General features: G+C 37.3%; 3 protein-coding genes and 1 long non-coding RNA gene across 8 annotated transcripts; 2 read left to right on the forward strand and 2 right to left on the reverse strand.

The window, feature by feature from the left end:
• Positions 1-488: 488 nt before the first annotated feature.
• LOC105268301 (uncharacterized) lies at positions 489-1,086 on the reverse strand. Its single transcript, XR_892314.1, has 3 exons — positions 986-1,086; positions 700-886; positions 489-580 (listed from the first exon to the last, which is right to left on the reverse strand). It is a non-coding gene; the product is annotated as an uncharacterized lncRNA (long non-coding RNA).
• LOC105268300 (F-box/LRR-repeat protein 14-like) lies at positions 828-3,972 on the forward strand. 2 transcript variants are annotated; one of them, XM_011307746.1, is made up of 5 exons: positions 828-913; positions 1,094-1,363; positions 1,815-3,206; positions 3,573-3,716; positions 3,784-3,972. In XM_011307746.1, the coding sequence occupies exons 1-5, from the start codon at positions 845-847 to the stop codon at positions 3,934-3,936; spliced, it is 2,028 nt and encodes a 675-aa protein (XP_011306048.1). In that variant the 5' UTR covers positions 828-844; the 3' UTR covers positions 3,937-3,972. The 2 variants fall into 2 exon arrangements, with proteins under 2 accessions (XP_011306048.1, XP_011306049.1); XM_011307747.1 differs by lacking the exon at positions 828-913 and having other exon boundaries at positions 1,304-1,363; positions 1,755-3,206.
• Positions 3,973-4,566: 594 nt separating this feature from the next.
• LOC105268299 (heat shock factor protein-like) lies at positions 4,567-14,728 on the reverse strand. Of its 4 annotated transcripts, none has more exons than XM_011307743.1 (12): positions 14,502-14,728; positions 12,968-13,076; positions 12,766-12,890; positions 11,743-12,066; positions 11,548-11,633; positions 11,139-11,315; positions 10,678-10,740; positions 8,984-9,376; positions 8,394-8,499; positions 8,150-8,246; positions 6,562-6,808; positions 4,567-5,724 (listed from the first exon to the last, which is right to left on the reverse strand). In XM_011307743.1, exons 1-11 carry the CDS (start codon positions 14,604-14,606, stop codon positions 6,576-6,578), a joined length of 1,818 nt encoding a protein of 605 aa, XP_011306045.1. In that variant the 5' UTR covers positions 14,607-14,728; the 3' UTR covers positions 4,567-5,724; positions 6,562-6,575. The 4 variants fall into 4 exon arrangements, with proteins under 4 accessions (XP_011306045.1, XP_011306043.1, XP_011306046.1 ...); XM_011307741.1 differs by having other exon boundaries at positions 8,972-9,376; positions 14,502-14,727; XM_011307744.1 differs by lacking the exon at positions 10,678-10,740 and having other exon boundaries at positions 8,972-9,376; positions 14,502-14,726.
• Positions 14,729-14,822: 94 nt separating this feature from the next.
• Positions 14,823-20,001, forward strand: pigeon (protein). Its single transcript, XM_011307748.1, has 3 exons — positions 14,823-15,063; positions 16,143-18,545; positions 18,677-20,001. Exons 1-3 carry the CDS (start codon positions 15,006-15,008, stop codon positions 19,021-19,023), a joined length of 2,808 nt encoding a protein of 935 aa, XP_011306050.1. The 5' UTR covers positions 14,823-15,005; the 3' UTR covers positions 19,024-20,001.
• The last annotated feature ends 4,980 nt before the right edge of the window (positions 20,002-24,981 follow it).

Genomic DNA, 24,981 nt, shown 5'->3' on the forward strand with positions numbered 1-24,981 from the left:
GAAATCGATGCGTCTCGTCGCGCTGATTACGAATCTGGGCGTATTTTTGCGCTAGGACGCATAGAACGCGAGAAAATCGAGTTTTTCTAAAAAAAAAAAAAAATCGCGAAAATCGACTTTTCGGTACATGAAATCGATGCGTCTCGTCGCGTCTCGTTGCCCTTGTTTCCAGCGATTGCCGTAGTTAGCGACAAGGCATCGCTTGAGATCAAGGTTCGGATTTTGTCCGCGGAGCAGGAGGGCGTAAAGTTGTCAATCGCGAAAAAATTCCCTCCATCCGGGCCTCAAGTCTCAAAAAAGACTTTGTACTCGATCAAAATAGTTTATAAAAATGCAATTGGAATTGACTTACCTTTAGAGAATTTCTCTACTGCCTCGGGCGCTGCAGTCAACAAGTTCCAGTTCTCTGTGGCGGCTAGGCAGTCGGTATCACCGAGATCTGCCATGGCTCCACCACCCAAGCACCAACGTCGGAAACAGGAACTAACTCCCCGACAAGACTGAAAAGCTTCGGTAGTTTCCTTCCTATAGTGATAGTCGTTACACCCCGGCTTTGGCGCGCATACGCATATATATATTCCTATAATTATTCCACATTAAGAGCACGTTATCTTTTGTATTTCCTGAGTTAGGTAATAAATACTTAGTTCTAACCCAGAATAATTAATAATACAGTAAACCTAAACAGAATTACTATACCTCCGAGATCTGTCGTCCATCTGTTGAGATTCAGTAGATACGTCCCGTCTAGTTATTGAGTACCTCCGATAATGTAACATCTTCCTCACGAGATTCAGTCACGTTTTCGATAACTGATAATCTTCCGCGGTCATCTGAGGCAGCAATGGCAACGTCTGGCGACAATGAAGTGATGGAGGAGACGCACCTTGAAAATCCACAATTACCAATGGAGGTAATTAATTAACATCAAATAAACCCTCAAAACTGAATTAACAATAACAATAATTATGTGCCTTATATTTACCTCGCGGAGAATTGCGTTCCTTCCGAAAGATGATTCATCAATGGAGAAGGCACGGATCGTCGAGTCATCCACTCCTGTGATAATTTGCGATGATTTTTTAATTGACAGGTCCTAATGCACGTAATGTCGTGTCTGTCAGTGTCGGATCGAATATCAGCTGGACGCGTGTGCAAGCAATGGCACGAGGCGTCGGTTTGTGCCAAATTTGTTAATCATCAGGCACTCATTATAAGTTGCGAAGAGACTCTTCGAAAAGTCATGGATACACTATCAGTTTCCAACAGGCCATTTTATCACTTTACCTTCAAGGGAGTTGAAGTTAAAGACTCGTTTCCCATCTGGAGTAAATTTGGAGCTATTATGCGCAGTTTGATTATGGTAATATTGAGACTTGATTTTTTATTCGCGTCGCATTTTTTTTTTAATTTTTAATTCGATTTTATTCATTGATGTGGCAAATGCCGTTTTTTGTTTCCCTTTCTTCATAATTTACGAATGAAAATTCAATAAACATCAAACGTCTTTTATAGGAATCTTATTATTTTTTTTTTTACTCAATCCGTTATAAATTCGCTAGTGAAAACTCAATCAATTTTAATTTTTTTGTTTGAATTTTCTATTCTTTCATTTTTGTTCAATTTATTTATTTTTTTTTTAATTAGCGCATGCGCATGCCATATCTATGGCGGCTGGACTGTCACTCACCTCGGAATTTCAAATGGTTGTAAAAATAGTTTGCCTTTCTTACCTCCCCTTGGGTTGATTCCAGGAGAATCTAGAGTAGTGAACGATGTCAGTGTAATTTTTTTGACGCGATAATAATCTTCAGATGTCCTGTGAATTGAGTGAGAAAACACTAGTGCACATTCTCAAGTCCTGTAAGAATCTGCAGACACTGCACATCGATACGTGTCGAGATTGTCTGATGTCTGGACGACTTCTGGACAACGTGAATGACTCAAAGGAAATCTCGAACAATTTAAAATCCCTGGTGGAACTGAGCCTGGCCTCCAACAGATATCTCAGCGACGCCCTCTTCAATCGTTTAATCTCCATCTGCCCCAACCTGAGAACACTTAGTCTCAGAGACTGTCAGATATCCTTCCATCCCGGTATCTACAAGAAGTTCTACCCGAAAAACACCCTGGACCAGGGCTCAGAGTCTGTCCTGACATTCTTCAACATCCTGGAGTACATAAAAAAGCAGGCAAAAACTCTGAAGCACTTGGACTTCGATTCTACACTGATAGACAACACAGCACTTAGCAGTCTGGTCGCTGTCGAGGACCTACAGTTGTACTCCCTGAAGTTGAAGTGCTGCAATCAACTGTGCGACCCCGGTCTCCGGACACTTGTTCACCAGAAGTCCCTGAAGATCCTCGACCTGAGCTTTTCCGTACAAGTAACAGATGCCAGTCTTCTGTACATCTGCCAGAATCTCGATAACCTGGAGAGCCTGAATATCAGCAAATGCATGGTCGTCACCGATTCTGGAATCTATCAGATCAGGCGCCTGAAGAAGCTCAAGGAGCTGGACATTTCTGGATGCCCTCTCTTGTCCAGTGCAGGCGTCACTGATGCTCTCTGCAAATACAATCCAGCCGAATCGGAAGATGAGAAACAAATCTGGGATTGCGCGAATGTCCATTCGAATTCTGCCCTGGAGAATATTCATCAGGTGGAGATGAAGCAGGACAGTTTCGATGAGAATCTTGAGATTCTCTCTCTGCAGTCCCTGCGCCTCAACGAGGAGACCATTGAGTGCATTGCTGCTAGCTTCAAGCAACTCAAGTATCTGGATCTCGGGTACTGCCTCAATGCATATGGAGTGACTGATAGAACTATTCAGATAATCTTTAAGGAGTTGACTGCGATAAGAACGCTGAAGATCACTAAGTGTGATAGAGTCAGCGATGCTGGTCTGACTGGTATGGGTGCCGGGGCTATGGATAATCCAATCACGCGTACTCCTCCATCTCCCTTCGCCATGATTCAAGGAATCACTATAACCAGGTTCGGGATCCGTCTGGGCTCTATGGCTGAAGAGGAGATCGCCAGTTCGAGTCGCAAGATTGATATTCCTCCTGGTTACTCGTTGCTGAGGCTCAGGGGTCTCAGGGAACTCGATCTCTCCAAGTGCAGTAACGTCACTGATGTCAGCTTGAAAAATGTCTTCACGTTCCCAGAGTTGAGGGTACTTAATCTCGGTTGGTGTACACAGGTAATGTAGATTCATCCCTTCTTCTGTCTCACCGTTTTCGGTCTTTTAATTTGTGTTCTCACCGTAAAAGATTCACAAATTGAAAAACCAATTTTCAGATCGAAATTCTTCATGTCCCAAAAATACTGTGGAATGAGTTCGAAATTATCTGAAGGTGCTAAATAATTTGAATAGATGTTCAAGAAAAAATCAGGGAAGGGGTATAATCAATATGGGGGCTAATTTTGTCACTGACCTCGAGTTTTCAATCATTAAAAAAGTATTTCCAATTTTCAGATCACTTTGAAATCATGAAATTGTATACTAGAGATGTGAATGATTTTTATATGCTAATGTTTTGGTATTGTCATCCCGTTTGTTATCCAGATAACGCACGTCGGGCTGGATCATTTAACGAGAAACAACAGAGCCATCGAGGATCTCAATTTATCGGGGTGTATTCATGTCACTGATATTTGCATTCAGTACATCGTGGAGAGACTGCACAGATTGAAGCGCCTGCATTTGCAGGTGGGCAATTCTGAAAAAAAAATAAATAAACCAATTAAAAAAATAATAAATTTTTTTTTAATTGTAGGAATGTTTTGAAGTAACTGACCACGCGTTAGACTCGATAAAAATGAATGGCAAGAGTTTACAGTACCTCGACGTTCGTTCCTGTAAAGCAATAACCTCGGTCGGACTCGAGGGCCTTCTTCATCGCGTCCACGTGGAATACTCGAAACAATAGGAGATCCTTCTTCCCGGGATATCCCCATCTCTCCCCTCCTGTGTAGATAATCCATCGGTGGAATTTCAATTCTAAAATTGTGCATCCGACAGCACTCACAATCGAAGAGCGGAGGAACCAATAACATTAAATGCCCATCCCTTATCAGCTGTATTTATACATAAATGTAACAGCGTAATGTTTACATAGTTCGGTCAATTGGGGGGACTCGTATCATTTAATCCTAATAGATTATTATTCATTCTTTATTCGGCTTCTGAGACTCTCAAAAAACTATTGCTGAACCAAGAATGAATATTAAAACTCATAAGCAATTGGTATTCAATAGTAAAGAACAAACTCTAGAACCGACTTGTTACAATTTCAATGCCAATAAGAATAGAATTAATATATTATCATTTTTACAGAGTTTGTCAATTTAATCTACCATTTAATACATCCAAAGTTTAATCTGTCCACTAATAATTATTATAATTATTTACAATGGAGGGGTTCAGGACATGACGTTGTAAGATACTCATAATTTCCTTTTTTCTTTTTCAATTTTAACTCTTAGTTTTGTCATTTATCAAAAGCTGCCTCCTGAACGTTAAAGAGTACCAAACAGTCTTAATTATTTCTAATTTATCTCCAGTTACTATCTGCGGGCTCAAGTATTTATTCCAATCATATCCTGAACGGATGACAATCAATGTATTTGACTCTTTATCTGGGTTAAAATAATTTCAAACTGCTGCCTTATCGCTAAGTTATCGTGAAAAATAGATAGAATATAATAGATACAGCACCATTACGGAGATAAACGTGAATTCAAATGAGTAATGGGAGATATTCATTGATTAATTATTATTTAATTCAGTTGGTGTGGTAATCCCACTCAAAACCCAGTGAAAAATCTATTTTTATGATCAAACACTGTGTTTAATTTATTTGAGAGTTATTACATGTACTCAATTCTTCTTTCTCTCCTCTTCAAACTCCCATTATCCAAATAATCAAACCAAACCGAAGAATTATTTATGATTAATATAAAATAAACGCAGAGGTACCTTCCCAATAAGAAATGTAATCAAAAATAAGTAATAAAAATAATTAAACCTATCATTTCAATGAGCGAATGATTATGATTTAATTGTAAAAATTCTTTGTCTTGAATTTGAGAGTTGAATGCGGTTTACGCATCGTAAAAATACCCAATCCCTTTCAGAGCTGAATTACGAAGGAAATTTCAATAAATCAATCGAGAAAACAGTAATTAAAGTATTTTCAAGATGTTGTTAGTAAATTTCAGTGATAATTTATCGTTTATCGCAATGAGGGACAAGAAAAATGGAGCAATTGATACATTTTTCTATCATTAATCACTCGTATATGAATTTTTGGGATAATTATCCAGATTATTTACAATGCCAAGTTAAAAGTCTCTTTAGATAAAAAAAAAAAATTGATAATTCAGCATGTCTCAAACATGCTGACGATCAAATGTCATTAATGAATTTAGCGCTCAAGTTTCCAATATTCTCTATTAACTTTTCATTCGTATTTCATTTGATTTTGACATGCACTTAATGATAATCTAAAAATCTTAGATTTAAACTGCCCATTATTATTTGTATGCCTACAGTATTATCGTGATTATGTGCTTATCTGTTATCAATCAACTGATTAATCAGTCATTAATGGACTCTTCAACTTCGTTAAAAATCGTCATCTTCAATTTTTTTTTTTCAAAATACATTCCTAATGTATATTTTCATCGCCTAGATTATCCAGTTATGTCTTCCAAGGCTAAAAATAGAAAATATTCATAACTCGTTTAAGTTTTTACTACTTGCCATTGAATTTTTATCAATTTGTTTATTTTTCGAGAGAGAAGTCATTAAAATAGCTCTAATAAAAGAGAGAATTAATTGCAATCAAGACCTAACGCAAGTAATGATGAAATTAATTAGTGAATTTATGGAAAAAAATTAAAACATTCACTCTTGTTTAATTTATTTTCATCAATTTATTCGTCCAATCAGAGATAACAATTATATTGTTACATCAGTCCACAAAAAATTATTTGTTTTTACTTATAGATTTTTAAAAAATTACAGAATTTTTTTAAGATTGATCAAAATTTTTTTTTTTTGTGTTTTTCAATGAGCAACAAATAAAATTTCAGTGTAACGGAAATAATTAATATCTCGGATAATTCTATTGTTACATGAGTTATTACTCTCGAAAAATTTATTTTCTTTAGTCTGAGATATTTTATATCTTTCTAAAATGGCGGATGTTCAGTCTTTTTATGAATATTTTCCCGAATTTTTGAACAAAAAATTAAAAAATTGGTTTTTTCATTCAGTTTTTCCATAACATCTGAATTTTCCAAAAATCGAAATGAAGTAAAATGAACAAAAAAAATTGCTCAAAAAAAATGCAAAAATCCTAGGATTTTTATGCGTACGGGAATTTGAGGCGCGTAAACAAAAAACGGAACAATGAGTGCAACAATATGTTGAAATCTGACAAAATGTTGTAAAGCTACTCCTATCACAATGGATTTTACGTACTCCAAATTACCCACTAACTAAATGAAAAAACTACCAACTCCACCGACTATGATTGAACAAGACTCACCAATGACGAATGATCTACGAAGTGGTCGATGAATTTCCATGACTCCGGACTAAAGCTTCGAGAACACCCGCTTTGTTATCGTCAATATCCTGTAGGTCATTAGGACTGTATAGATTTGGAGAAGTCGGTTGAATTCCCGGGCTGTTTGCGGGATTTGACCCCAAGAAAATGTCATCGTCAAAGTCTAAAAGATTCGACGATGGATTGTACGCCATTAATTCACCACCACTCAGGCAATTGTTCCCATCTGCACATTCAAAAAAATGACATTTAAGGTATAAGATGGCATATGCAGTCATTCTTGCTGATCAATTTCGGAAAGATGAAAAATTTGGCGCATGACAAATTTAAGTCGATATAACTCGTGAAAATTCCCGGAAAAACTCATGAGTTCTGAGTAGTGGACCTCTCCATTAGTCCAAAAAAAAATTGAATTCAATTGAGAGAAAAAAAAAATGTTTTTTCGAAAATCGATGAAAATATTTTTTTTTCGAAAATGGATGAAAATAAACTTTTTTGAAAATTCTCGGGAAAACTCGTAAGTTCTGAGTAGCGGACCGCTCTATCAGTTCTAAAAACGATTGAATTCAATTGAGAGATGAAAATTTTTTTTTTTTCGAAAATCGATGACATTTTTTTTTTAAATCGATAAAAATATTTTTTTTTCGAAAATCGATAAAAATGAATTTTTTTGAAAATTTTCGGGTAAACTCGTGAGTTCTGAGTAGCGGACCTCTCGATCAGTTCAAAGAACGATTGAATTCCATTGAGAGATGAAAATTCATTTTATTCGAAAGTCGATGAAAATATATTATTTTTTGAAAAGCGATAAAAAATATTTTTTTTTCGAAAATCGATGAAAATATTTTTTTTTCGAAAATCGATGAAAATATTTTTTTTTCGAAAATGGATGAAAATAAATTTTTTCGAAAATGGATGAAAATAAATTTTTTCGAAAACCTCCGGGAATACCCGTGAGTTCTAAGAAGCGGACCTCTTTATGAGTCAGAAAAAATATTGAATTCAATTGAGAGATGAAAATATTTTTTTTTTTCGAAAATCGATGAAAATATTTTTTTTTTTTGAAAATCGATGAAAATATATTTTTTTTTTGAAAATGGATGAAAAACTCGTGAGTTTCAAGTAGCGGACCTCTCTGAGTCCGAAAAAATATTGAATTCAATTGAGAGATGAAAATTAATTTTTTTTTGAAAATCGAGGAAAATATTTTTTTTTTCGAAAATCCATGAAAATATTTTTGTTTCGTCATTGAATTAAAGACAGCAAATAAAAATTTATAAACGTTTTACGTACCGCGCCTCTAAACAGTGCTAGTTATAAAAACGACACACATCGAGACTATCGATATTTCGAAACTGTCAAGCTTATTCCTCATTGGTTTGTTCGTTTGAGGCGACTAATTTTAATTCAGAACTCAATTAATTTTTAAATTATCAACCACGATTTTCAAAATTTAGAGCGCGCGTTCAGCATCGCAAAACCCATAACACAAAAGCAACGCGGTAGAGCAACGTAATGGCCAAATCTCGACAATTTTATTAAATATTGTTATGAATGAGGGACTCACCGGAGAGTTCACCGTCGTCATCCCTGTCTTGTTGCGTTGGGTCCAGTTCAGGATTCATTGGAATGCCAAATGACATGGGATCATCACCACCAAAAAGCTATAGAAACAGACCGAAAAAATCACAAATTATTTAATATTCCACACCGAATAAATGATAATTTCACAATCGAATGCTTTTTCATCTCAATTTTTTTATAAACTAGGAATTTATATTTTTATAATTATAGTATTATGATCTACTCACCCCTAGCAATGTATTAGCATCGATGCTGTACCCTTCACCCCGGAGAATATCCCGCAAATTGTCCAACTCATTCTGCATGGTTTCAAGATGATTATCCATCTCCTCCCTGAATTAAAAAAAAATGTGAATACCAAAAACAAATAATTTACCTATTAAAATTCAATTCTGCCTCAATTACAAAAAAATTCTACTTAATTCAACGACCACTCAACAAGCTAATGTTCAAGACGCGAAACTCTCTCAATGATAATTCCACAATTTCCAAAGTAACTAACTATTCAAAATTCTCCACTCATCATTTTCTTTTTTTCTCATTCCCTATTTTTTCCTTCTCAAAGCTCAAAAATTTCGAATGTTCGATCGAAAATAAAATTCTCGAGATGAAAATTGAACTCCAAAAGTTTCACGTCAGAACCAGAAATATTCACTGAATAGTAAAAAAAATCCCGAGGAAAAAATCTCAAAAATATCAATTTCGAAAAAAAAAAATAACGTACAAATCACAAGAGAAAAAAAATCGCTCTCGATTAATCAACACCCGTGCTCTGGTGAAAACCCATGGTCCAACATGAACTTACATCGATCCTAACCTGTAGTTGTTATCAGTCGTTCCCGAAGGACTGACTCGACTCAACGACAAATCTTTACGCTTATCACTGGATCCAGGATTCACTTCAAGCGCTGCCTGTCCCTGATCCCCAGATCCGCCACCATTTTTCTCCGTCAGCTTGGACTCCTGTGATTTCACATCCGAAATGATCAAGCCATCATTCAGATCCTCAGACTTCTCCCTCGAGTCCTCGACATCATCGGAGTCATCTCCAGAGTTGAGTTTGTTGATATTAGCTGCCATAGCTGTCAATTTAGAGCTTCTCACTGTCTTCGATGGGACTGCCTTCGGTTTTTCCTTCGTCTTCTTCTCCAGAAGTGCAACGGGCAAGTCTGTATCCTCATCATTCACTTCGAGCAATAATGTTTCTTGCCTATAAATCGAGACAGCGATTTTTGCCGGTCTTGATTTTATTCTACGTATTCTATCATTTCTTGGATTTTTTAATATTTGAGGTTTTATTCGCTGTTGCCGAGTGAACGAGGATAAATGCATTCTATTTTCGAAGAATTATATCAGAATTAACGGGAGATACAAATATTTTTGTGATGACGTTTACTCTAGGTCTCATCACGTAACTAGTCAGATAAATTTTCCTGTATTTTTGTCTCCGTTTATCGGTATCGTCCTTCAATTCCGAGAATCCGCCGAAAACAGCCAAAGAAAATGTAATTATCCTAGTTTACCACTCGACTACTGATTTTTCTCTAGTCAATTTTTATTTCTATGACGATTAGTTGGACGATAAGTTTTTAAATATTTGAGGCCATGCGAATGCGGAATTGCGGGGAATTTAAAGAAAATGAATATTCATTTTTTTTTGTCAAAATTAAATCTACAGATTCTCATGCAAAAAATGAATAAGAAAATGAGACTATACGAGTATATGCAGCTAAACGGATACATTTTTGAACGAACACAATTGAATGAATTTTTATGACAATTGTGAGATTATAGTTCGAGGCAAAGCCGAAGAATACAAACCTAATCGTCACATAAATTCTTTTCGGCCGAGTGAAAAAAACTTTTATGTCATTGCGGCCGGTAAAACGCGTTTTTATCCGAGCGAAGCGAGGTTAAACGCTTTCGGCCACAATAACATAAAATAGCATCATAGCCACGGCGAAAAAAGTAATTCTGACTCATGCGCGTTATAATCCTCGTCTCCGACTCGGACTATAAAGTCGCATTCGTCAGATTCCCTTTTTCCGTCCTAGGCGTGAAATATACTATATTCCCCTAGGCACTGAAAAGTGATATCTAACCGAACGAAGCGAGAATAAAATACCGCGTGCCACAGTGCCAAATTATTTTCTAACTCATGTGATTATAATAATATCTATAATAATATAAAACGACATTTGGTCAGAAAATGTTTTACTCCACACCCATATATAGGGTGTCCCAAAACCGAACGTCCCAACGTCAACCCAAAGGTGAATTCCGAAGAATGAAATACCTTGAATAAACCACTAATAGACAAAATTCGACAACAACCGATATCATGCACAATCCTGAATAATGAAATTATGAAAGATCACCTACAATAACAACTGCTGAATAACAATGCGAACAACCAAAAATGAACAATCATAACGAGAGAATTTTTAAGCTAAAATAGAAAAGAATATCGAGACAACATGACAGAACGGAAATATGAATTAAAATGATAACCTCGGTTCCTCCCCAGCTTGCGTTGACGGTATCAGAATTTTGACAGGCATCTTGTTTTTCCTCCTGGCAATATTCAAACGATTTGCATTTACATTTGGTAATTGAAAGTACTTCAGTACTTATTATTACTTATTAGACACCAGTATCAACGACAAAAATTAATCCATGACAATCAACTAAATTTTTGCTCGATAAAAAACAATGGGAAAATTCAATTATTTTTTGCCACTACGAAAGAAAGAAAATTCACGCGCGAATCCACAACAAATCCTCGGAGAAATTTTAACTAAAGGATAATATTTGGAGGAGTGAATGTCTAAAGCGAGTAGTTACGGGTTTAATTAGATATTCGACATGCATGAAACTAAATTAATGGAGTGATAGTTGATAAAAAAAATCCTTCAAATACGAGACCAGGGCGAAACGATGAAACGATCGGAATATTATCGGAGATCACTCACTTGGGTTTGGGTTTGATGTTGAGGTTTTTGGCGGCCGCTTCCTGTGCCTCGAGGAGTTGAATTTCCCTGTCGACGGTCTCGTCGGCGATGTGGTAAACGGTCTCCGCGTTGTCCTCGTCCAGAGGAGAATCGATCGATGCTGGACTCTGGATCGCTGGAGTGTGATTCTCCAATATTCTGAAACAATTATTGAAGATTTATAATTCTTCCATCCAATAATAAGTGGAATATCTCACGAACCATTGAGTCAATAAGAAAATGGTATATAAACTTTTTGTGGGAAATCTTATTTTCCGCATATAATCTTTTAATGATTTCTTTGATAGACCGCTTGGTTTGCGAGATACATCACGTTTTGTCGCAGCAAAATCATTGGTAAACGGGAAAATAAACGAATTTGAATACTTACTCAGCCACAATGTATTCAGAATCTAGATCCTGTTCATGTTCTCCATCTAGTTCGTGAATTGTGGGTCCAGTGGGTGAGGCTTCCGGCTGAAATTCAAATACAGAAACCAATTGTCAGAATTAAATGGCAAAACACTCATAACAATTGAGTCTGTGGATTTTCCTGGTCTAGGATATCCAAAAATCATTTAAATACCTTCGACATCTTTCGATGTTTGATCCTCTGGTGATCATCAATCATCAGAGGATATCTCCTCTTGACGGAGAGGCCACCACCTCTTCCAGGCTGCACCAGGGTCACCAGAAAATGAATTAATTTGTTAACAATTTCCTGCTGCTTCAGATGCTTTCGCCTCAACATTGCGAGTTCCCTCCACAGCGCCTCATTTTCTCGTTTCATCGCACCCAACCGAGTATCCAAATGCTCCTGTCTGCCCCTCATAGTCCGGACTTCACTCAACACTTTAGTCATCATCTCGGATTTAACTGAGGGACAGCTCTCCTGGGGTTTATTCGCAATCTGTGCAATTAATTTCCGGGATATTATCATTTTGGGAATTTTCCCACAGAAAAAAAATATTTATTTCTCCGATTTATTTATTCTCCCGATTTATTTTGATTCTAAATAAAAAATCTTAATTAAAATTATTGTTTCATTTTATTCCATTTTTGGCACTTATGTCCTTTTACTATTGACTTACTGCATGTCTTGATAATCGATATCTGAGGTATGAGAAATCGCACTTCAATAGCGCACGATACCTAAACCTTTTCAATTTTCTATTGAAATTTATCAAATGTAAAATTCTTTGTGCTGAGTACAAGAGAATTCATGAATGAATCGAAAATTTATCGATTCATGAATTGATAGCAGATACCATTATGTTCAGCACGAATAGTCGTAGATATGCTACTAATACTGATAATCCAAATTTAAAACAATTGAAGACAAAATTCACTTGAAAATTGATTAACTTTTCTCGGCATAAGTCGGGTGCAGTTACATTAATTTATCTCAAAAACTATCGATTTCCAGTGAAAACGGTAAAGGACTTTGTTGTAGCTGATTGAATTTCCGATCAAAAAGATCTCTTGGTATTTTTTTTTCTAATCAATAGCTTTCAAGATAAATCCATTATTACCGTATCCCTTTCATTTCCGTCATTGTGAGGGTTTAGTTGAATTATTTTTTGAGTTATTTGAATGAATTTATCAGTACCTTGCGTTTGATGTGTTCCAGCAGGTATGAATTATCCTTGATAAAGTACTGGTGTGCAAATTCCATTTCATCCCTGTCACATTTGAGTCCACCGAGCTCCACTGACACTTTCTTATGAAAACCATCTGTAACAAATGTGATTCTTTATTCATTCACTTGTACTGTATTTATTGGTACTTTAGTCTCGATGATTTGTACATACACATATTCAATTGCCTCACGAAACTGGCCATGTTGTTGTGTTTGTAGTAGTGAGGCAGCAATTCTCGAGCGAATTGTGAGGGATTGCGGATGAAAAAACTCCGGCCATTCTACAAACGAAAAAAACCGTTCGGTGGTAATCTCTCGTTATCTCAAGACCGACGGGATTTATAATGATATTTAACATAACCTTTTTTCTTCAGAATTTAATTTTATACAAAATATTCCCCTAACTTTTTCCCTTAAAACCTCTCCTTTCCAAGATATATTCCAAAATAATAGAAACGTTAAAATCAGAATGACGAAATTTTCCATGTTTAAGAGAATTGCTCAATGGGCGATTATCTCAGAAATGAGTAACCCTAAAAGAAAAGATTGTAAGATCTTTTTTGTAGAGAATTGAATTCCCCACAGAAAATTCCTTTCTTATTTCCCTCTCACACCCCCCACGGCCGAGATAATGAGCCATTCAACAAGTGAATAATAAATTTCTTAATTTGCTTTTAAATCTGAATTACAAGTCGGTAACAAAGTTCACCCAGGATTTTTTTTTCGTGACCACTACGTTGTATGTCTCTTTTTTTCCCTATTTTTTCTCCAATTATTCTAATTAAAATTACCCTGATACAATTATTGATTAAATCACCATTACATAACTCTAAAACGGGTATTTCATAAGAAACAACGAGTTTTCAATTGATTGATTACCTAAGCATCAGTACCTCGCATTCCACCGTATCAACTCCCACCCTTGGACCTTTCAAAAAAGTTAAAAAACAAAACCCCCACCTGTTCTGGGCCCTTCGAATCCCCAAAAACGAAAACAATCCCCATAACCCCCTTGAAAATCCACAACAATACCTCAAACTCCAGCACTCAACAGAGGAAATTTCCATCCTCCAACATATTCCTCCCATTCTTCTCTATTAGTGCGTCGTACGTCGAAAGTTTCTCATGTTCGAAAAAAAAATCACACCCCAAACAAAATAAAACGTTACGCCAACGTTGACCAAACGTCTAGGTAAATATCGACAAACAACACTTTTTCCCGGATATTTCTGGTCCCAACACTGCGAATCGGACAAATAAAGAATCATTTTAATCCACAAAACCCACCCTTCAAAATATAAAAAAACTAATAGATTTGACTCAGCCAATCCCGATTTACAACCGACCGAAACACCTCATTTCACCCTAAATGCTGGATACAAACTGACACCAATATTCCCTCAAATATCTCGCAAGCAAATAATACCATTTACACGAGTCATGTTTCACGGTAATTTCTGAGAATAATCCTTTAAAACAAAAACACAATCATCGAATTCGACTCAGCCAAAGCGATATTATCGTCGATTGAACATGAGTTGAGAAAAATTAAAAATGAAAATAATGACGCATGTTGACTTGAACGCCAAGACGAATGTTTTTTTTTTATCGATTGATTCTCCGAGATAGATATCAATTGCAGGTGTTACTGGGGTAGTGGAATTTAGGTGGACATTAATAAATCAAGAATATGTGATTTAACTCACTGGTGACCAGCAAATAAGGTCGTCGGTCTCTGGATCCTCGACTAGTCGCCAGAGTTTCCCGAGAAAAGCCGGGACGCTCGTTTCAGCTTCCATAACCGTGTGCATTGTTCAATGTTTATTGGTAAATTATCGTCACTCGTGGTCGTAAGACCTCACTTGAAACACCAACTGTTTTGCGAACAAAAATCTTCACCGAATTGCATCGCACGTTCAACAGAAAATGAGAATAGAAATGGCTGACACCGAACACCAGCGATAACTCACGAAGCGGCGTACAGTGGCGCCAGCGGGAATTTTTGAAAACACACGAGCTCACGTGGTCTCAGAGGGAGACAGAGAGATCGTCAGAACATCTGATCGACTGTTGACAATCCAGTTGGATTTCCAGTGATTTTTACAGTAGTGGATGGTGGTATTATGGATCGAATTCACTTTCACTGGGGATTTTTCACTTGGGGTTGAGATTTTTCGGGAATTTTGCAGGATTCTTAGATAATTTGTGACATGGCCGAGAATCTTGCTGCCAAACTTTGTGCCCTCATACAGGGGGATGATGTCAAAGGTACGGTTTTAGTTAATTTGTGGTTATTCCCGAGAAAAGGAGCCGAAAGTTTTAAATAATTGGACAAATCTGTTTTTTTTTGCGCCTTTTAAAGCTCAAAATAACGCGGACTCCGATTTTACTTGCGATAATTTTTATAGGAGAGACAGTAAATAAAAATATTTTTTTCATTGATGTTGTTGTTAATAAGTTAGTGATAATTGAATGGCTGTTTGACCGTCGATATCTCTTGACGAAATTCTGTGGCAATTTTTTTGTCTGAATTTTTTGAAAAAACTAGAGATAAAAGTTTTATGAGGATTTCCTTTAGGGGAAATTCCGAGAATGTAAAAACAATGCGGAAATCCAGTCGGCGGTTCCCGAGTTATTGACAATTAAATTTATCAAGTAGAGAGTCGTCTCTAAATGATGGGTTTTCTTGGGGCCTCTTAGATCTTAGGGATGAGGAATTTTTATGATCCTCCGTTTCCAGTTTTGAGGAATTTACTGTGGGAGTTCTTTACTTTTTATTTCTTTTTTCGTCTTGAGATGTCGAGGATGAAAAACTGTTCGATCTACCATTAATTTTATTCATTAGTATTAAAATTCGATTTTTAGCCTGAAATATTCAGGGATTTTTATAGAATAAGTGAAGAAAAAAAATAATGGGAAGTTCAATGTAAATCGAATAGAATTGTTAATCGAATTCCCGAGGGTTTTCTACGATTTTAAAAAGTAAAACGTTGTAATAAAATACTATAAATGCCCGATAATTCGAAAGTACAACAACTTCATTACTCATCACCATTCGCCTGTAATTAAGCGCAAGGCCACCCCGATAACGATAAGCGCCATCTGCCCTCGTGGAACATTTAAAAAAAATCAATATTTATACTTATTTTGATGTTCTATAAAAACCCGCGAATCGAAATTTTCCGAGAGATTTAGCTATCATCATTTCCACTCAGTAAAATGGTAAACAAAAATATCGATTCAAATACGCGAAATTCCCCGACTTTTCGCGACCCGAAATCAAAAAGAATTAAATACTCACAGTGGAATTTAAAACCTCCGACTGACACCGGGTATTTTTTTCATAGCGGAGCAATGGAAACTCCTGGGGCAGGAGCGAGACTGCTCACTCCTGGTGGGTTGGATGGACGAAAGTTCGAGTGCTCATTCAGTGATCGGTCACTACGATCGCACCATCGACAGGTTAAAAATCCTCCACCACTTCCCCACGTCCTTAAATATCGTCCAAGCCTCGCTAAACCAGAGCCATACACTCCTAGGTTACATCGTAAAATCGCCCTCAACCTCTGAAAATCCCGATCACCAGGTCTATCAGCCGCACCTGCTGGAGCTCCCCTCAAAAAAAATTCACTGTCTACTCCCCAAGACCGCGAAACAAGTCCGAATTCAATTTCTGTACCGGCAAAAGCCGCAGGAGAAGAGTTCCGCGGACAAGTTCCTGGTGCTCGTTCACCACGAGACGATAACAATGTACACCGCGACATTCTGTCCGGCTCCAGAGATCGAGTCAATTGAACCGATCGAGTCGATCGTTTCCTTGAAATCTGAGACAATAGTCGGGGCATTCGTTTGGGCCCAGTGGGACTCAACGAGTCAAGTGCTATATCACATTCACACGCGTCGGCCTCAGGCGAGTGGAATCCTGGAGGAGGACGACCTGGAGTCGCGTCCGAGGCCCTCAGCCTCGCCGACCCTCAGTGGTCTCCAGTTTCACGACGAACTCCCTCACGAAACCGTCCTCAACATTCCCCTGACTCTTCCCCAGCTCTCGACCTCCGGCTCCTGTGGAACCTACGAGGATGATGTGATTCCCCTGCGCGTTCACGATTGCTCCCTCGATCTTATCGTTATATCGGACACTCGGGGTCTCGTCTGCGTTTGCCATCACTACCTCTATCGACCTGTTCAGCCACCCCAACACCTGCTGGACGCCATCCTCAATGACTCAAACACCGTTCACTTCGCATATTCCGTCACCCTTTTGCATCACAGCTGCGTCATCCACTGCGTAATCCCAGGGATCCCGTGGTGTCAGGCAAAGCTCATGAGACCGACTTTCTCAATTGCTGATGATTACATGATTGTCCTGGTTCAAGGAGCATTCACTCATCTCCTGGAGATCGGTGTGAGTCACGATCCGAGTTGTCACGTACTCTGTGGACCTCTTAAGACTATTCCTGAAGGTTCTTCCTATCTCGTTCCCCTCCTGAATCCTTCGACCACTCAGAACACAAGAGGCAAGAAGTTCCTAAGAGACGAGCATACTCATCCCATTGCCAATGCTTTGACCATCGATCTTCCGACCCTGGATCTAGTCACCTTAGATATCTCCCCGGAATTTCTCATCGACACCTTCACCAGGGAAACCTCGGTTCAGGGTAGACTAGGAGTCATCCACTACTTCATGTGTCACAGACACGACTTTGAGACCGTCGCAAATCTCGTAGCTATCATATCTGATAAGCCCAAGTCTCTTAATGTCGTACAGTTCATGCAGGAAGTGCTGATTGGTGGATCATACTCAATTGTCCAGAGGAATTTACTAGCAGATGCTGTTCCTCTGCTGTCGTTACTACCGATAACGACTGTCAAGGATTACACGTCGTACGAAGTGAAGATCAACGGTCTGGGGATCACACTGAGTCACGAGAAGCTGTGGAATACTTCGGTGATGCTTTTGTCACCCCAGCAGAGGATTGTCCCTTACAGGAGTGATCTGTGGACGAAACTCTGGGACAATTTGGGAAAGCGAAGTGAGAGCAAGCCGAGGTTTAATCCCAGTCAAATCACTGATAAGCTACTCGTTTCACTCGCTTGTTATCAGCCAGAGGCACTTTCCAGGTGTAGCACACCTATGTCACCCTCTGGAGGACTTGTCCTTGCGACTTCATCGGGAACTGCATTCGCTTCTAATTTGGGAAATGCATCGGCTGCCCTGGGGGAACACCTCATGTCTAACAGAGCTAACAAAATGTTGGATGCTGCACTTCCTTTCGTTGAAATGGAGAACTGCACGGCTTCCAGGATGGAGCACGTGGTGTCTGTCAATCTGCGGGAGCTGTCGATGTATCTGTTGAAACATGCGACTAATACACCAGCTAGTTCGTACGTTTCTTGCACTAGTCTTCAGGTGCATGCCATGGCGACGAGATATGTCGCTGCACAGCTTGAGAGCTCAAGGATTCTCTGTCAAATTTTATCAAGAGCAGCTGGAGTTGATCCCAGGATTGACCAGGAGAGAGGATTTTTGTTGATTGATCAGATGGATGAGGGACGGAGGGCTCTGATGTTCACGCTGATGGAGAGGTATCGGTATGCCATTGAGATCATGGCGTTTCCTGTGCCCCAGGGTTTCTCCTCGTTCTTCACGTATCTCGGTTACAGGAGTCTGAGGTACTCCATGTTCTTGCAGTATGTCGAGAGGGCTGTCTTTGAACTCCAGGTCGATGTCACCAAGATCATCATTGCAGGTAAGGATTCAGGGATTCATTGAAGATTAAGAATGTATCATTTGGTGGCTAATCTGGATTTTGAGAACTGTTTTCCTTATGCTTGCGTATTTTTCCCGGTCTGAGGGCAAAATGGTTCTGTTTTTTTTCAGATATCGGAGACACTAAAGAGAATGTCATAAAGAAACTCCATTTGCTCTCATTGCTGCCGCGATCTCGAGCGAAACGATTGCTCAATCAGTGGCTCCATCCCGTAAGTTTTATGCTGCGAGCACGAGAGCACGCGACCAACATCCTCTCCGGGGAGATCTGTCAAAATCGAGGTAGAACATCACAGCATTGTCATCGTCATAATGGTCTAGCTGCATTTCCATCGGCCGATCGTCTCTCACCTCTCGATACATTTCTGGATCTACTGACAGCCAAAGCTAGTCTCACAGAATTGGATTTCGGATTGTTGATCGAGGCCACTGTCACCTCCACTGAGGACTTTCTCTAATTAATCAGTTATCATTTTAGTTGTTCATCCCATCTTTCCGTTATTGTCATCCTCGATGAGCAATTGTGATTATTAATGCAGAGAAAAAGGAATTTTTTTCGGAGGAAAATTTATGTGAATGGCATCTCTTCAGGGTTGAGTTCTTTTTTCTCTGTCAATCCTTTTTTACACTAGATCGAATTGATATTTGTTGAGGCAGTGCCATGAATGTACAAATTATTTAATACACTCTTTAGGGGATACTCATCCGTTGAAAGTGTTTCTTTTTTTTTCGTTGCACGGTGCTGTGAACACTGGGTGCACTATTTTCTGGTTTCAGTGGATTAAATTCCGTTTCGTCCTTTCCATTTTATCTCGAGACATTTCATCCCAGCCGAAGGGGATACAAATTTATCGAGTTTTTCCACCAAAAAAATCCACAGAGATTCCATTGAATTGAACTAGCCGTTGAAAAATAAATACCACAACCAACGGATTATCCCCACCGCTGAAAAACCCGACAATTCCCTACGGTAAACGCACAAATCGTATCTCACACTCTCCGAAGATAAACCATAAACTTCGATACTGATGAACACCACGGGAATTAATAAAAAATGTTGATGAAAGCGTCATAAAAAAATTGCAATGAAATTTAATAACTCAATAACTTTAGATTTTTCTCAGGATCGTAAAGTCTCGGATGGAATGTCTCACGACGAAATCAAAGGATGAACTGTCCTGACACCTTTTTATCATTAAGAGCACCTTTCAGTATTGTTTATCATTATAAGAATATTTTTAAGTAGCCAATTCATCAATTCGTACGAGAAAGATTAACAGAAAAATCCGGTATTTTCTGTAAGGAATTCCATTGAATTGTGGGAATCCCTCAGAGAAAGCGCAGGAATTTCGCTGTTTAATTTTTTCTACGTACAGTTCATTCCGTTTTTATACGCAGATTGTTCTTCTGTTGTGGATATTATATTAAATGCACTGTTGATTTAATAAACAATGATATATGGAAATCTTAATTTCTTTTTTTAATTTCCCGGTGTCATTTTATTAATCATTTCAGTGATAGAGTTCTTTTATAGCCCCAGAATTATTATCGCTTAGATTTAATTCAGAATCGTGAGGAGTACCTGGAATTGTCGGAAATGTTTGTTTTTTATGGAATTTTTAATTCATGAACGCTAGAATTAATCAGCGATCAACAAAACGAAAGGTTTGAATATGGAAGTCATAGTGGGTATTGCCTTCTGTAAAATAACGTGATATATGATGACTGGAGCGTCGTCAATCTTGTGAAATTCTTGGTATTCGATTTATTCCCTTCCCCTTTTCTCTTTTGCACGTGTGTGCGTATGTCGGCGATCTCCAGAGATAAAACCTGAAGCACGAGCTAGAGGGTGAATGCAATAATGGAACGAGGAAGTCATGCCACTGGTATTGGGCTCCTCTTTTCTATACATCTTTTCTGTTACCCATTGGTGGGTTATAAACGCTGGTGCATTAAACTCAGAGAGAGAGAGATGTCCGCGAGAAATCGGTTCGACTTATCAATTCATTCCATGGGGGATTCCATCACGTGCCTATTGTATGCCTATTTCATCGGGGAGAAGATAATTATCAACAATTCCAGCATGACATGAGAAATGAAACCGCATGCTTTATCAATTTTTCATAATTTGTGAGCGTTTTAGTATTTTCGATCGTTTTATCGTCATTCGTCTTTACACCGCCCATATATTTTTGTTGATATATTAATTCACAATCCTTCGGTTCAGATAGTCAATTAATTATTAATTATCTCGTGTGATTGAATTAGTTTTTTTTTTCATTATTTGTCTTCAATTTTTCTTCGGGACGTCTTCATTGTACAAACGAAAATCGGTTTGTTAAACATCATAATCTCGAGAACTAGTGATTTTAGGAGAAAACGTAAAGAGACAGTTTTTCTTGGAAATTGAGTTAGCTACAAAAAAGGTCCTTACCACTTCCACCTTGAATCGATAGCTTTCGAGATAAATCTATCATCAGCGAAAATGTTGAGCTACCATCATTTTTTCATCACTTCAGATCGAGCTGATTTTAAAGGAAAGTATTGATTTAAGATGTAAATATAAAAGGACATTTTTTCTCGGGAATTTAATTGGCTAAAAAAAAAGTTCTTTGGCGTTTGTACCGTAAATGAATAGTTCTCGAGATAAATCGGTGAATATGAGAAATGGTACCTTCGATTAGTCTCTCGCGCGATCGGCGCTATTTTTCTTCCACAACACTTCATCACTTTCGGGGAGTCCCTTTCGTGGTAATAACTCTTTTCTTACATAGTTTTTTTTTATTTAAAATATGCATATACGGGGTGAGGCCGGACGTCACGTATTCGTTGCGTGCAAGCGCTTCCATTACTTTACAATGCCGTGTGAACACATCCAGAATAGCGATTAATAAGTGACTAGTTGATTTTGTTGCTTTGGTCCACCCTCAGAAAATCATTCTTTATATTTCAAGTAAAAAACTCTGTATTACCCGATATTTTATTTTAAATCTGCAAATATATCTCCACTTTTTAACTGAGAAAAATAGTAACTGCCGATTTTTTGCCGAACAATTGATTTCCACTCCATGAAATTATAGAAAATTACCGTAAATTATGGGTAAAATTGTTGGTAATCATTTCCCCAATGAAAGTAACAATTTGCAATCCCTCAAATTGAATCAATAATGGATTGGAATTTTGGGTAATGGTAAGTGCGCGATTTACGACAGATTTCTCTCCATTTTTCCCTTAATTGCGTTTATTCTCAGGTGCAGTTGACGATGGGAAAAATCTCATTTCACTTTGCCAAGGCACTTGCCAAGGAGACAACGCGCTTTCTTTCTTGATCTGCGGTGAAAGCTCTCTTCAAATAACAAGTGACCAGGAGACATCGACATACATTCTCCAACACTTCCGATTATACTGTTCAAAAATTTTTTCTCCATTTTCCGAGGAGTCCGACTATTTTCATCGCGTCACAATTCCCGGGAAATTTCAGACCATCTTCGCATTGACAATTCCGAAAATTTCCATAAAAATAAACCAAAACTCCAGATTTCCCATTTCCCCCCTAAAAAAACCAGAAATTTCTGATGAATTCATTCAAAAAAATAAAAAATAAAGAAATTCCATGAAATCGCATTCATCGCGGCTGTCCTAAAAACGAATAATCAACTTTCAAAAATCGCCGCTCTTTCTCCATATATAAAATAAAATTTTGGATCAAACCGAATTAATTAAAATCTACTTTAAATTCCGATTATTCATAAAGTCAATTTATCGCACCTGAATAGGATTGATTTAATTTCCGCTGATTTATTTCCCTAAATTCTGGGATTCGAACCAGAGTAAAAAGAAAAGAGCGAAAGAAATTATTCTATTTTCTCTAATACTCCATTCCTGACGTGAAAATTCAATATAATCCCCCGTAATTGTTACGAAATTGTTTTTTTTATTCCCGTCGCATCCATTTGTCTTGTTAAAAAAAAAAGAACTACATCTTTGAAGGCATATCAAACAAGTTTGCTTGCGTTGTATCGTTTTATATGCATATCAGATGACTTGCTACGCACTAACCGGTATGTGTGGAAAGCGGGTATTATTTTCCACACGTCGATTTCCCCTCCCCATTTACATTCGCTGATCTTAATGTCTTTTCCGTGAGAATATTTTTTACAAATATCAGATGTATTATTCATAATTCCGTGAGAATATCTCCTTTAAAAATTCCACTCATCCATTTATTTCACCATTTATATTTATATCATCACGCATTCCACAATTTTTATAAAAACGTTTTACTAATGATTTCGTATTAATCCCGAATTACCAAATCAATTTTATTTCTCTTTCTTTTCTAAAAATCTTTGTTAATTATCTATTTAATTTTGGATTTATTTCACGGAATTTATCGAGTGAAAATGGTTATTGATTATGTTATTGATTATTAATAATAATAACTGAATTATCCATTGTTTTAAGGTGAAGGGATTTTATAGTGTGAATGTTCTACACTAGGGAGATAAACTGACAGTAGTTTTTTTAACTGTGAGGTGAATTTAAAATAGTTATTTTTTACTTTAAAGCATTGACTTTCGAACTGCGTCGTGGAAGGAATCACTAAATAAAGACATTCTTTGTCGTGGGTTTCTAGTCATTGTTGACGATCACGTTTCAATGAACCTGGAAGGAGTCATGATTGTTTCAGTGGGCACGAGCTCGACTCAATAATATTTCCAGTTTTGTTGTATCATCGTTCATAATATGACGCATTATCCTCTCATTCGTTATTTCCGATTTCATTGGATCAATTCAATTAATTTCCTTTGATGCGACAAATGCTCTTCCCTTTCACATCAACTATCAGGAATTTAATTTCGATAATTAATGTATCATTAATATAATATGATAATAATTGAGTGATTAATTGAGCCCCTGGCGATTATAAATCATATTGTTATGTTGATTAATTTATTAATAATTGATAAAAGTCGAATTGGTGAGGATTGGAGATTGATTCATATTTTAGGGATGTTTTATATGTTTTAGTAGATTTTTTGATGATTAATTACTGATGGGGATGGATAAATTGATGGAATTCGGAGTCATGGGAGTCGTCCTACCCCTCGACAATTCCATGAGTGATTATATTCAAGATCAAGGATATTCTACGGTTATCAACCAGTTTTCTCGCCCACGTTCACGACTTTGAGGTACGAAATGAAAGAGAGAGTAGATGGTGGAGGAGGAGATGACTGAGAGAGAATCATAATGGGTATGGAATAAAAAAAAAATGTTGAAATTGAGGAAGATGGAGGGAGTGAGGGACCGGTACGTGAGTCAGTCTGTAGGAACTCTGAGAGCAGTACTGGAGTTCTTTCATACTCAATCCCTCGTTTTTCCATTTTTTTATTCTTCAACTCTTTTCCCCTTTTCCTCGGTGTACGTACAAATGTGTCGCACTGATAGCACAAAGGGCGCCGGAACGCCGACCCGATAAGCTATCGGCCCCCTATCCGGAGAAATTCAATATTTTTTTCAAGTATTGTTCAATTTACAATAATATTCAATAATCATTGCACTCAGTCTTCGTTTTTACTGATAATTTCGGGCATTCTTTAGTAATCAATCGTTTAATCCCTGGAATATTTCCGTTATCTTTCGAGACTATTAAGAATTCATTAATTTCAGAACTTTTTTATCTGGTCATTGCCTTGAAATTATTTGAAATTATTTGAAATTATTTGAAATTATTTGAAATCATTTGAAATTATTTGAGAATCGGAAGAAAAATCAAGTTTTCCCAGAAGACTTCATTTTATAAATAAATTAATATAAATAATTGAATTCTTCTACCTGGGAAATTATTGTTATAATTATCAATCTGAAAAATAATGAAGACCGAATTTTTTAATCGAGAGCAAAGAAAAAAAAAGGAATTTCCATTTGTTTTGGATGATTTATACAACTTAATTATGGATTAATGACTTGAGAATCCAACATTATATTTTAATCAACCGACGAATTCTAACTGCTCGTCTCCCATGACTCGAACAATCGATAACGATCAATCATCCATCGCCCAATAATTTTAATTTATTCAACCGATATTTCGAATATTAATTTGATCCCTGACGCAGCGTCAGGTGAAGGTCTTCTGGCATCTGTCCACTCGTATCAGCATTTATTTTCCATCTAATCCGATTCTCATTTACTCAATCATTTGGATTAGTCAATTTATTTACTCTTGTATTTTCAATTCATCGGATGACGCCAGTTCGATGGTAGATTTTTTTATTCATCTCCAAAATTCCGGAACAGATCAGGGGGAAAAAATAATCTCACTGTATGCTGATGGAATAGAGTCATTAAATCAAAGGTGAATGTTAAATTCCAATGCATCACGTACGCTATTAATTAGATGTTCGATGACT

Source organism: Fopius arisanus, unplaced genomic scaffold (genome assembly GCF_000806365.1).
Source record: "Fopius arisanus strain USDA-PBARC FA_bdor unplaced genomic scaffold, ASM80636v1 scaffold00056, whole genome shotgun sequence".
Classification (NCBI taxonomy): domain Eukaryota; kingdom Metazoa; phylum Arthropoda; class Insecta; order Hymenoptera; family Braconidae; genus Fopius; species Fopius arisanus.

Bases quoted from the DNA above. Each gene is read 5' to 3' on its own strand.
- LOC105268300 (XM_011307746.1), top strand. From the start codon at position 845: ATGGCAACGTCTGGCGACAATGAAGTGATGGAGGAGACGCACCTTGAA. The intron at 1,364-1,814 runs GTAATATTGAGA...AATAATCTTCAG, and splicing joins TTATGCGCAGTTTGATTATG to ATGTCCTGTGAATTGAGTGA. The intron at 3,207-3,572 runs GTAATGTAGATT...TTTGTTATCCAG, and splicing joins ATCTCGGTTGGTGTACACAG to ATAACGCACGTCGGGCTGGA.
- pigeon (XM_011307748.1), top strand. From the start codon at position 15,006: ATGGCCGAGAATCTTGCTGCCAAACTTTGTGCCCTCATACAGGGGGAT. The intron at 15,064-16,142 runs GTACGGTTTTAG...TTTTTTTCATAG, and splicing joins ACAGGGGGATGATGTCAAAG to CGGAGCAATGGAAACTCCTG. The intron at 18,546-18,676 runs GTAAGGATTCAG...GTTTTTTTTCAG, and splicing joins CACCAAGATCATCATTGCAG to ATATCGGAGACACTAAAGAG.
- LOC105268299 (XM_011307741.1), bottom strand. From the start codon at position 14,606: ATGCACACGGTTATGGAAGCTGAAACGAGCGTCCCGGCTTTTCTCGGG. The intron at 8,500-8,971 runs GTAAGTTCATGT...TTTTTAATTCAG, and splicing joins AACTACAGGTTAGGATCGAT to GGAGGAGATGGATAATCATC. The intron at 6,809-8,149 runs GTGAGTCCCTCA...TTGAATGTGCAG, and splicing joins TGACGACGGTGAACTCTCCG to ATGGGAACAATTGCCTGAGT.